Source organism: Rhododendron vialii, chromosome 11a (genome assembly GCF_030253575.1).
Source record: "Rhododendron vialii isolate Sample 1 chromosome 11a, ASM3025357v1".
NCBI lineage: Eukaryota > Viridiplantae > Streptophyta > Magnoliopsida > Ericales > Ericaceae > Rhododendron > Rhododendron vialii.
This window is the reverse complement of record NC_080567.1, coordinates 19,558,210-19,570,379: the sequence shown is the minus strand read 5'-3', so window position 1 is coordinate 19,570,379 and position 12,170 is coordinate 19,558,210. Positions and strand designations below refer to the sequence as shown.

The 12,170-nt window shown below is 38.8% G+C and overlaps 2 protein-coding genes across 2 annotated transcripts in view; one reads left to right on the top strand and one right to left on the bottom strand.

The window, feature by feature from the left end:
• Window positions 1-12,170, bottom strand: part of LOC131307342 (nuclear poly(A) polymerase 4) — a 93,727-nt gene that overhangs the window by 55,483 nt on the left and 26,074 nt on the right. The gene's annotated exons all lie outside the window — the stretch shown is intronic.
• On the top strand, window positions 1,406-2,347 carry LOC131307345 (oleosin G). The gene has a single exon (XM_058333816.1). The coding sequence runs from the start codon at window positions 1,615-1,617 to the stop codon at window positions 2,059-2,061; it is 447 nt and encodes a 148-aa protein (XP_058189799.1). The 5' UTR covers window positions 1,406-1,614; the 3' UTR covers window positions 2,062-2,347.

Sequence of the window (12,170 nt, the reverse complement as noted above, 5' to 3'; positions counted from 1 at the left end):
GATATCTATACTACCTTATGTAAGTCAAAATTAAAATATGCATAGAGCACGATTAATAGGAAATTAAAAACCTTTTTTTGTTTTTGATGGGTGGGAATTGGGGGAATTAGCACATCCAAATCGCAATTCATTTCAAAACCATCGAAGTGCATTAATCACTCCCACCGACGCCCTCTCTCTCTCTCTCTCTCAAATTGGAGGATGGTGTTGTGCGATAGTGTGCGTAGTACCGTGCTGCGAACCTCTGAGCCGTCGGATCGTGCGCCTGGCGGTCTTGACAATAAACGACTCTCAATTGTTAGTTGCCGAGATAAGATCCGAGCCGTCGGATGCACATTCCGACGGTTCGAAAGTGTGCAGCACAGTCACAGTACAGTATCAACCCAAAGGCTCTCTCTCCCCCAACAACGCCACGTTCCTTCACTTGTCTCCACGCCAATCACTCCCAATCAACAGCTGACTACTTATTGCTAGGACAAAATATATCCCCTTTTAAACATTGCATGGGCCCTCAAAATGAAAAAATATTCAATGTCTTTGGGCACCACCAGGCATCGTTTCACCACATATTTTGATATAAGACCAAAAATAATTGCGTAGACTTCATTCAATGTGTGGTTGAAAAGGACATGCACCCACGGGACATGAAATATTCTCTCCTAAAAAATCCATGCTCCTTCAAAGAAAAACATGATTGGAATGGTTCATCATATACTCTGCAAAGGGAAAACATTCTCTATAGAAAGATGCTTAGGTATTGATAACCATTTCCATTCGACTTGATGTTTTGTTTTTTACGAGCTATTCTATGCGCTAAACCCTATAAAATAAACAGTTTAAATCACGTTTTTGAATTTGAAACAGGATAAGCCTGTCGTGCTCGAACTCTCATGCAAAGATAAACCTTTCATATAAGTATCTTGAGAATGGATTTGGGAATGTTGTAGGGCATCCACGCCCTACAACGTGTAGTGCGGTCGATTCGGTCATCTATTTCAGCACGAATAACTCAAATTTAATTTAAAATCTTACACATCAGAACAATCCATTGTTCGAATTAATATCCGAACCATGGATGGTTGTCTCAGCCCTACTATACTATGTAGGGCACACTTACAGGATTCCTGGGTCCCTTGAGAACAAAAAATGTTTGGGTACCGAGTAGGTACCATGAGGCTATGTCGACGTGGAGTCTGTTCGGCCCATCCTGACCGTTCAAAAGTATGTTGGATGGTTCAGATTGAAATCATCTCCTTTTTTTCTTTCTCCGAATCCGAACTGTCCAAAACTAAAATAAACATCCTATATGCACCAAACATTCGGCTGGCACCATTTGCTACCCACCCGGCATTAAAAAATTTCTCTATGAGAACGAGACCCCCTACTCCATTACAGAGATATACTCCTACCATATAAAGATTCCATCCATCCCCGCCCCCGCCTAGAAATGCAGACCCATCACGCATCACGAGGAGATAACCCCTGCTCTCCCGCCACGTGTCCCCATTCCTCCACTATATATTCCCCCACGGCCACTACCTTCCCTTTTCCATCACACTCCCCCAACCAACAGCAATCGTCCGATCACACCCTTCTCCATCACAGCCGTCCATCATGTCAGACCAATCCAAACCCACGACCCAGAAGCTCCACGAATCCGCCCCGGCATCACGCCAGGCCCTCCGGTTTCTAGCCGCGGCCGCGATAGGAGCCGGGCTCCTTTTCCTTTCCGGGTTAACCTTAACCGGGACGGTGATGTCCCTGGTCATCGCCACCCCGGTTCTGGTCTTGTTTAGCCCGGTGCTGATCCCGGCTGCAATCCTGACGCTGCTGACAGCGGCCGGGTTCTTGTTCTCCGGCGGGTGTTGCGTGGCGGCACTGATGGCGTTGTCGTGGATGTACAACTACTTGGCCGGGAAGCACCCGATGGGGGCGGATCAGGTGGATTACGCGAGGATGAGGATCGGGGACAAGGCGAGGGATATGAGGGAGAGGGCCAGGGAGTATGGGCAGTATGTGCAGCACAAGGCTCACGAGGCTACACAAACTCACGGGTCTTGAACTGATCAATGGCTGTGGAGGTGGCGGCTAATGCATGCATGGGTTCTGTTAGGGTGGCGCACTAGTTTGCACCTTTTTGTTGTCAATCTCTAGATCTCCTCTCATTCTCGAGTAATTATTCAATAATCTTAGTCAACGTCACGTGGTGGACATGCATCATGTGACGGTGTGATAGGAGCGCTGATTTAGTTTTCTTTCTTTCTATGGTTGTGCATGGAATAAGTTAAGTTGATGAGTTTATGTATTGTAGGATTTTCTGATTCAAATAATGGTTTCTTGGTGACTATCGATGAATGTGGTGGTTAGATTGATCAAGTTTCATGTGTAATCTCTGATGCAAATTAAACACACTTGGGGATCTCTTCTCTAGCTCTCTAGCAATTAAGTAATGAAGATGTCTCTTATGTGCAGATTTGTGGCATATGCACCACGTACGTAGGATAGAAAATTTACTACTGAAATACATTTGGTTATGTGTTTTATTCTCTCCGGCCGCCGGCGTTGTGGGTATAGGGTTGATTACATTGTTCGTGACGGTTTTGTCTTGTTTTAGCTATGTTTGTGTGTTGATGTTTGGGTTTCCGGGTATCGCTAATCGATCTTTGTCAACCGTCGTTTAGCCAGTTTACGATGTGATCTGACCAGAGGGGTTCTGTCGCCGTTTTTCTAGCCTTGTTGGCCTTTGTTTTTCCGTTTTTCATCATGCGCGCATGCACACACAACAACACAGCTGTCTTTTTTTTTTACCGACAAAAAGATTTGATTCATAACTCGACAAGGGTACATCGAGAGAAATAAAAAGAGAAAAAAACACTGGCCTCAAGATGTTTGCATGAGACAAAGTGATAGACCCAAAACAAGAAATATCACCCAAACAAAAAGTTGAATGAGACAGAAACCTACTACTACAATAAAGCATACAGATCATGGGTTTTAATGGTGATCTTTTGTTATTAATCTTGGTTCCAAAACCATGGTCTATCCGGTTTTCGATCACATTTTTTTCCAGTGATAAAAAATATTTTTGATTGCAGTTTTTAGTCGTGATCTTTTGTTACTAATCTCGGTTGAAAACCGTGGACTCTATATAGGTGAGATTGTATGTTACACTTTTCTATCACACTTTTTTCCGGTAATAATTTTATTTTGATCACAGTTTTTACACATGATAAAAGACTTTAAAAACTATGATTAATTTCCAAAGGATTGGTGCCAAAGCCGGGCTTCGGAGAGGACTCGAAAGATTGGTGCCAAAGTGAAATTAAGCACCAATCCTTCGAACCTCTCTGAACCCCTACAATCATACAAGAACAAACTTATCAAAATAGACAACAAGAAAACTTATATGCAGCTTCTTGCTATCAAATTTCACACATAGAGACAGTATTACCAACAAAAATTCATGATAAACGAGGGTCGAGGCCAGAATATATTTATTAAAACAACTATAAACGGTAAGGCATGCATGGGAATATGATGCCGTCAAATCTTTGTTCCTTTAGTTTTTGTAACAATTTTAAAGATTATAAAATTTTATTTTACCGTTCAAAAAAAAGGCATGCATGTATTAGTACTATGTATACAACTTCATCAAGAGAGAGAAAAAAGAAGTTGCGAAAACCAATAGTACTAGAAGGTGGTAATCCGTAATCAGTTATCACTATACCCATTTTTGGGATCTCTGATCTCTCTCCCATTGTCACAGCTTTCGTTGTGTTGTATTGGTGTGCCGATGTCTTCGGTTTCCGATTATGGCTGACTTGCCACCGTTTAAGGCGCGATACCGCCAGCGGTTTGGTTGTTGTTTTTCTTCTTTTTGTTTTTTGTCATGCATGCACACACTCTTACATCATCACACATCGGATGTTAATTGGTAATGGCTTGAGCAATTTTTCGTTCAATTTTTTGTCATAAAAATTGATTTGAATAATTAATCAAGTCCTTAATTACCAATATTCAACAGAGCTAATTTTCTATAAAAAATTTTGCAAAGGAAATTATTAAAACAAATTGAACGCATCTGATAATTTGTGTGGAACTCTGATAGTTGATCCCATATAACCCTGTGTACATTTGGTGTCCACCAAATGATGTACCCAGAGTCAGACTCATGTAGGAATCTCAGTATGCAAAAGAAGAAGAAGGTATATTACCCATTAGGCACTATTAATTAGCCTGTTTTGCTTCTGATAGGAATATTATTTCCAAAAAGCAGAAATCCTATTGGTACCGACGGGTACCATAGGGAAAATGTACCGACGGCCGCCGGACGGCCGTCTCCGGCCACCGGACGGCCGATCCGAGCCGTCCAAAAATTTTAAAAAATAAAATCGAGTGGGCCTACGCGAGAATCAATGGCATCCGAGGTGTGTAGGGTACTTGATCCGAGCACCCATTTTTCGTGTATATTTGTATATACGTGTATATACACGAAAAAGGGGTGCTCGGATCAAGTACTCTACACACCTCGGATGCCATTGATTCCCGCGTGGGCCCACTCGGTTTTATTTTTTAAAATTTTTGGACGGCTCGGATCGGCCGTCCGGTGGCCGGAGACGGCCGTCCGGTGGCCGTCGGTACATTTTCCCTATGGTACCGTCGGTACCAATAGCACTACTCTTCCAAAAGTTATCCCATCTCTTGTCCCTTTTATTTTTAATTTTTTTTAAAATTTCACTAGTTTGTTTTTTCTTTTCTTTTCTTTTTTATCATCAACTTGAACATGATTTTTCAGAAGCTGGTTACAGTCTTGAAATTTCTCTCAATGTATTGGCTGATACCAACTCCGAGGATCAGCCAATCCTCGAAATTACCTATGCAATATGCGGATAATTATTTGCCAAGTGGTGCTGTAAAAAAAACATTAGGTGACAATTTCTCAATGGTTGAGAAATCTTTAAGTATTTGACGTAGCGGAATTGATAAAAAGATTAGTTGCGTACTATTCGAACAAATGGAAAACTCGAGTCCATGAGAGAAAGAGACCAAGTTTGAATATTATTGATAAAAAGCTGCATATATAAATTTGGGACTTTTTCCTAAAATTGAAAACAGGAAAAAAGCAAGACTTTCCCAAAAAGAACCAACTAATAAAGAATTACGGCTAAGACTTATATATTAACGAATCAAAACTTTCCTAAAACGGCAAAAAACTTAAATTGAAGGAATTAGACCAAATAACACCATCAATCACGAACTTAGGGTCTTGAGTATTGACCGGAGCACAAAAATAAGTCCGCCCACCAAGTTTGGGCCTATTTCGAGCTCGTTAGAATTTTGTCAAATCGGGTAATCGAAAACTAAACATCGTTTGGGCTTCCAAAGCCTGACACAGTCCGACTAATCATGGAATTGGGCCTCCATGTATTCTACATCAGTATTTGAGTTGAAGATATCAAAAAACAATTACTCCGTATTGCATATCACCTAGTTATATGTACAATAAGTGTTTTATAAATTATAATTGAAGTAATTATTAAGCAATAAAGAATCATTTTTTTATTTTTTTTCCGCAAGGTAAAAGATGTACATCATTTTACATTTAAAATAGTCAAGCAGAAATATATTAAGAGCCATAAAAATAAAAGCTTGGAGGATCTGTTGTGGTGCACAACAAAAAATCACCCTAAATTTTTAATTTGAAGCACAGCAAATTACAGTTTTTAACACCTACTTTTGAGGTACACGGTAAAAATGTTCTTATAGCTGGTCAATGCAACCATAAAACATGCTAAGAGCAAGTTTACCGGTTGCTAGGTAAAAATGCTAGTAAATAGTGCATTTTTTTTTCATTTTACCTACTCATATATCTTTCAACACTACATCAATACTCTCTATTTTACCTATCATTTATTAAAATAGTATTTCTTTTTTGGAGAGAGAGAGAGAGAGGAGGAGAGAGAAAGCAATTGCTTAAGAATGACACATGAACAGTACATATATAGGTATTAATAGCTACCCATTTCTTTAAATCTATTTTACCTTCTCCTTTAACTCATCAACATCATAACTCATCAACATCATGTGACTTTTTGTGTTTTTGTTAGGTAAAATAGCTAAAAAAAGGCATTATGCCTCATCCAGTAAACTTGCTCTAAGTCTGGTCATGTTACATGATAGTAACTAATTAATCTTATTCTTGAAATTCATTTAAAACTTCAGAGTCAAAAAAAAGGAGAAAAAAACAATACTTCAAACAAAAATTCTACAACCACACGCACTTACTGTAACACCCCTGATTTTCGGTAAATAAAAAATTCGTTAAATATTTGAATTTTATTTTAATTACTTGGATTTGCTTTTAAAAATTCCCTTTTAATCCCTATAATTCGTCATAATTAGATTTAAGCCCTTTAAATTTTATTTCTTGACTAGAAGTCCTACATGGCAAGTAGAGTTAGTTTCCAACCGATTAATTGGAGAAACCGAACTACCAAATTACCTAGTTGCAATCTCCTAACCCTAGATGGACATTTTTGACCATCTTTAAGCCTTGTGAACCCATCCAAACCCCAATTGAACCTTTTGGACCAAAGGATGTAATCATTGCACTTTCATGACTAGTCAATTATTGACTTTTTTCCTCATCATTACATCTTCCTAGTTTATCTTTTCTCTTTACCCATTGAACGATAGTTGTTAGGAAAATTCTTACCCTTTGGATAATAGGTTTTGTTTCTAATCATTTAGTTAAGAAAACCTAAGTACCAATTAACTTAGTTACCTTTTCCTAGCATTACTACAATAAAAATGGTCTATTGCGACAAAAACTGTTGACGAAATCTAAATTTGTCGCCAAATGACACCTTTTGGCAAGGAAATTGGATTTTCGTCGTAAAAAGTGATATTTTTTGAGAGGAAAAAAATTCATCGTCAAATACTACTTTTTTGCGACGAAATTGCAATTTCGTCGCCAATAAGTACCCATAGGCGAGGAATTTTAAATTTCGTCGCCAATAAGTACCCATAGGCGACGAATTTTAAAATTCCTCGCCAATTAGTACCTCCATAGGTGACAAATTTTAAATTTCGTCGCCAATAAGTACCCTCGGGCGACGAATTTCAAATTTTGTCGTCAATAGTGGACATTAAATTTTATTTTTTAAAACTATTTGAAATGTGCGTAATTATCTCTAACTCAAATACCTGATCATAAAAAGATAAATAAAAAAATTATGGGGACTAGTCACTAGGGAGCCCAAGAATTGGCTACATTTGGATGAAAAAGAAAGTGACTTATTTTTTCATCTTTATTCAAAAAAAAATCGTATTTGTTGGTTTTGCGTCAAATTTTTTACTTATTAATTTTTTTTTTATAAGAGAAATCGGAAAAGTAAAAAATTATGATTAAAACTCGCAGTTTTTTGACTTGTTGTTGTCTTTTTTAAAAAAAATAAAAGTTTTGATTAAAATTTTATACCTTTTCAATTCCTCTCATCGAGACGAATCAATAAGTCACAAAAATTTGACTCAAAATTAACAAATGCAATTTTTTTTTGAATAATGACAAAATAAGTCATTAAGTGTCTTTTTCATCCAAATGGAGCCTTACTCTCACACTCAAGAGGCGTGGAGTGGCTAGTTTGGGTGGTACACTAGCAAGGCCGAGCCCATACCATAAAAAAACATAATTAAATAATGGGATTTGTAGGTTATTGATTGTGGTGGTGGTGGTGGTGGTGGTGGTGGTGGAGGAGGAGTAGTGGTGGTAGTGGGGTGGAGTTGTTATAGGAATGGTGGTCGTGGTGGTCGTGGTGGTGGAGGAGGAGGAGGAGTGGTGGGGTGTGGGTAGTGGAGTGGTGGAGGGGGTGGTACGTAGTGGAGTTGTTTTAGGAATGGTGGTGGTGGTGTAGTGGTGATGTGGTGGTGGTAGTGTGAGGGGTCGTGGTGGTTGTGTTGTAGTGGTGGTGGTGGTGTAGTGGTGATGTGGTGGTGGTGGTGTGAGGGGTCGTGGTGGTTGTGTTGTAGCGGTGGTGGTGGTGGTGGTGGTGGAGGAGGAGGAGGAGTGATTGTGGTGGTGGTGGTGGTATGAGGGGTCGTGGTGGTGTAGTGGTGATGTGGTGGTGGTGGTGGTTGTGTTGTAGTGGTGGTGGTGGCGGAGGAGGAGGAGGAGGAGGATGAGTGATTGTGGTGGTGCAGTGGTTGGGGTCTCACCTTTGGTGGTGGTGGTGGTGGTTAGGAAAAAAAACGAGTTGTAAATAGTATATATAATAAATATTATGCCTTTGTTAGTTGGGTGCTGGTGTAGTGGTTGGGTTCATGTCGCGTATGCAAGAGGTACAAGGTTCGAAACTCGGTAGGGGCTGAAATGGCGCACTATAGTAGAAGGGTGTTACTGTTTTTCGGAAAAATCACTAATTACGACGAATTTTTTTTTCATCGTCAAAAAAAATATTGCCGACAAAAAATTTCATCGCCAAAAAAAAATTAGCCGACAAATTTTTTTCGTCGCCACAAACCAAAATTGACGACGAAAAATTTCGTCGCCAAAAGCCAAAGAGCCGACGAAAAACAAAATTCGTCGTCAGGGGACTTTTTGCGTGAAACTAAAGTTGACGAATGGTGGCAACAAATTTTTTCGTCGTCGATTCCTTTGGTGACGAATTTTGCCTCTTTGCTGACGAAAAAAATTTGTCCCTTTATACAATTTTTGTTGTAGTGATGCATTTAAATATCATTGGACAAAAATAGTAATCATGATACTTTCAAAAGTAACACTCATAACCTACTTTAATCATTGCTACTTGACCATAGACTTACTTTCTAGGAAACTATTAACCATTGGTCCATGTGATTACCTTTGGAAGCTTAACCTTTAATCATGACTTGCTTTAGCCTTATAAGCCTACTTAGACCTAACCATGTCTAGTCACATCAAGACCTTAGAGCATCCACAATGTAATAATCAAAACTAAAAGGTTGCTAAAGTTAGCAATGTTTGCTCAAAAAAATACTCACATTGTAATAACCAAACTTAGCAACTCATCAAATTTTGACCTTTGAATAACCAAACTTAACAGCTTTTACCAATAACCAAAACTCAATAACCAAACCCAATAACCAAATTCAAAACTAAAAAAATTTAAAAACACCTCACATTAGAATCGTCTCATCGAGACGAATAATTTGGTGTGGTCGGGTGCGTGATTCGAACTCGTTTGCAATTGGACATAGATGCATTGCGTATTGTGGGGGGTTTTTTTTATAGGGATACAAAAATAACCAATGTGAAAATCAAGTTTGTGAGGTTTGATAATAAACTAAATGGATAATCAAATGCTGACGTGGCACATTTTGATTATCGATTTTTATTATTCCCATTGCGGACGCTCTTACTTCTCATCATTATTCTTTTAACTATTGGATAATAATTGTTAGGAAATTCTTCATCCCTTGGACAATAGACATTAGAAATTGCCAATAAATATATTGACTTGACAAGATAAGTCATATCAAATGTAGTTATCATTTAGCTTCCAAAAGAAGCAATCTTAGCCATGCCATGTATGCAAATCTAGAGTTATAGCCTTAAGCCTAATTCTTCTAGGGTTATTTTCCTAAATACTTATATATATATATACACACACACACACACACACACACAGAGTACAAGAGAGAGAGAGAGAGAGCGAGAGGGCCGAGAGGAGAGAGGGAGAGGGAGGCCGAGAGAGGGAGAATGAGGAGTGAGGTGTATGCTTGAGTGTTGTGCACTCCAAGCTACCCCATTAGCCTTAAGCTTATTTATGACTTGACAAACCTTTTCTAGTCAATTTTAAGCATAGAATCCTAGCCTTTAATCATCCTAGACCTAGCTCTTATTTACCCTAGATTTTGACTACAAACCTAGACTAGGATTGACCATACATAGAAGGCTATACCTTAACTTAATCAAACCCTACCCTAGACTTGTAAGATTTGCCAACCTAGACTATGATCACCTAGATTTTCCTAGAAAGCCTAAGATCCTACTTGATTTTATAGCCTTATGCCTAAAGATTGGATTTGACAAATCATGGCGAGCTTGAAAGATGAGATTTGACTACACAATGGAGCAAATCCATGGGAGAGAGAGAGAGAGATATATGGCCGGCCAAGGAAGGGAGAAGGAAGGCCAAATTTTTGCTATAAATAGCACTCCATTCTCACCATTTAACTCACACCTTCATCCTTCAACTTCTCTCTCTAGAAAATCCTTGAAACCTTACTTTGTTCTTCTTGTTCTTGAGTGTTCTTGAGTTCTTCAAAAAACTCAACCTAAACCACTCTTTCAATCCATAAAGTTTAGTAGTTTTAGTCACGAACTAGTTTCGAGAGAAACCTTTCTCATTCGAAACTACCGGAAGCTTACCGTAAGAAGTTATTTTGCCCAATCTTCAACTTACTTTCCGTAGTCGTCACTACCGCCAAGAAGAAAGGTAGAATCCATTGTCCACTAAACTCAACGTATAACGTAGAAACGTATGTTGGAAGTATAAGTAGATTTTTTGTATATAAGGTTATCTATCACCTATAAGTTTGAAATGCATGATAGTTAATAACTTATTTTCGCTAATGGAAAGTATGAGCATGCTGGAATAATCAACTTTTACTCTAATAAACATGTGTTGTTTTGAATTTCCCACAAAGGAAGAAAGAATGGTTTCGAAAGATAAGATCTTATCATTGATAGAAGTATTCGTATTTTGATCTTTAGGATGGTTATGAGCATGTATTATGAATTGTTTGTATTACTTGTCTTGTTGTAAAGCATAAGTGATTATCACTCCAAAGGCGTTCGTACATGTGGCGTTATGTTTTAAGTGGTGATTTGAGTATGATTAGTAACATAGAGTTAGATGATCTTGCTAGTTTAGTATCAAGATTACAATGAATGATTTATGTTTATTTCCGTGAAAAGTCCTACTACGGAGTTTATGCATGAAAACGTAACACGGAAATCGAAAAAGTTAGAAACATGACACCTAGGGTGTAGTTAATGAAAAGACATGTTTTGGAAAGGAGAAATGTTTTGAAAATCGCAATGTAGCCGAACATGGTAGCCCATTGTGTGGTGTGTGTGTGTTTGGGTGTGCCAATGAAAACTCGGCGCGATGGAACCATTGTGAGGATACTCGAGAGATCGGCGCGGCGGAACCAAGGTTGGGTGAGTAGCTTGGTTATCCGTGGAGAGGAGCCAATGCAAATTTTGTGTGCCAATGGAAACCCGGCGCGGCGGAACTATTGTGAGGATACTCGGGAGGCTGGCGCTGCGGAACCGAGGTTGGGTGTGTAAAATTACGATTTTGGAAATGTTGATATGATTATGAATTGTGGAAAATGGTGACACGATCTACGAGGAGTCGCGTAGGAGAAACTCGAAAAATCATGGATACCAACGTTAGTTTGGATAATGAATGTGGATATGTTATTATTAACTGTTTTGTCAAAAATGTATGAACCATGTGGAAATTATTGAATTTATGATTTTTTGTTCGTAAGTTAGGGATTAGTGGGTATAGGTTACTCTATTGAGCTTTTTGTAGCTTACGGTGTTACCTTTTGGTGACCCTGACTTATTATATTAGTGGCGACACTGGTATAATGTGTCAGATCTTATAAATGAACAGAGTGAACTCTACACCTTGGAAGTCGAGGAGCCGATGAGCTAGCCAGGATGGAGGAACAAACGGAGTAGTAGATAGAACCCTAGTTTCCCCCTTGTTTTGTTGAATGAAAGTACTTTTTGTAACAATGAGCCAGACTCTATTTAGTTTTTCAATGAAATTGTCTATTTAACGTTCCCGGAAATTAAGGACGTTACACTTACACAAAAATACTTTTACACATATACTCACATTCATGTTGAGATCCACACACGCTAAACCTTCGGTATGTGTGGAGTCCCCGAGTAAATACGAGTGTTTGTACTGGTAGAAGAATTGATACCTCAAAACCTCCATTAGCTATGAGAGGAACATCCCCCAAAGTTCGTCCGGCTGGTTTGTGGGTTCGATTCTTAAAGTAAGGTCGTAAGAACGTAATTACTTGTGAATTCCTTAGTCCTAACGTGGATGACCTGTCTTTAACTCGACCAAATATGGGATTAGTTGTTGTGCATATAAATTGACCCA

Coding starts and splice junctions, on each gene's coding strand:
- LOC131307345 (XM_058333816.1), top strand. CDS start 1,615: ATGTCAGACCAATCCAAACCCACGACCCAGAAGCTCCACGAATCCGCC.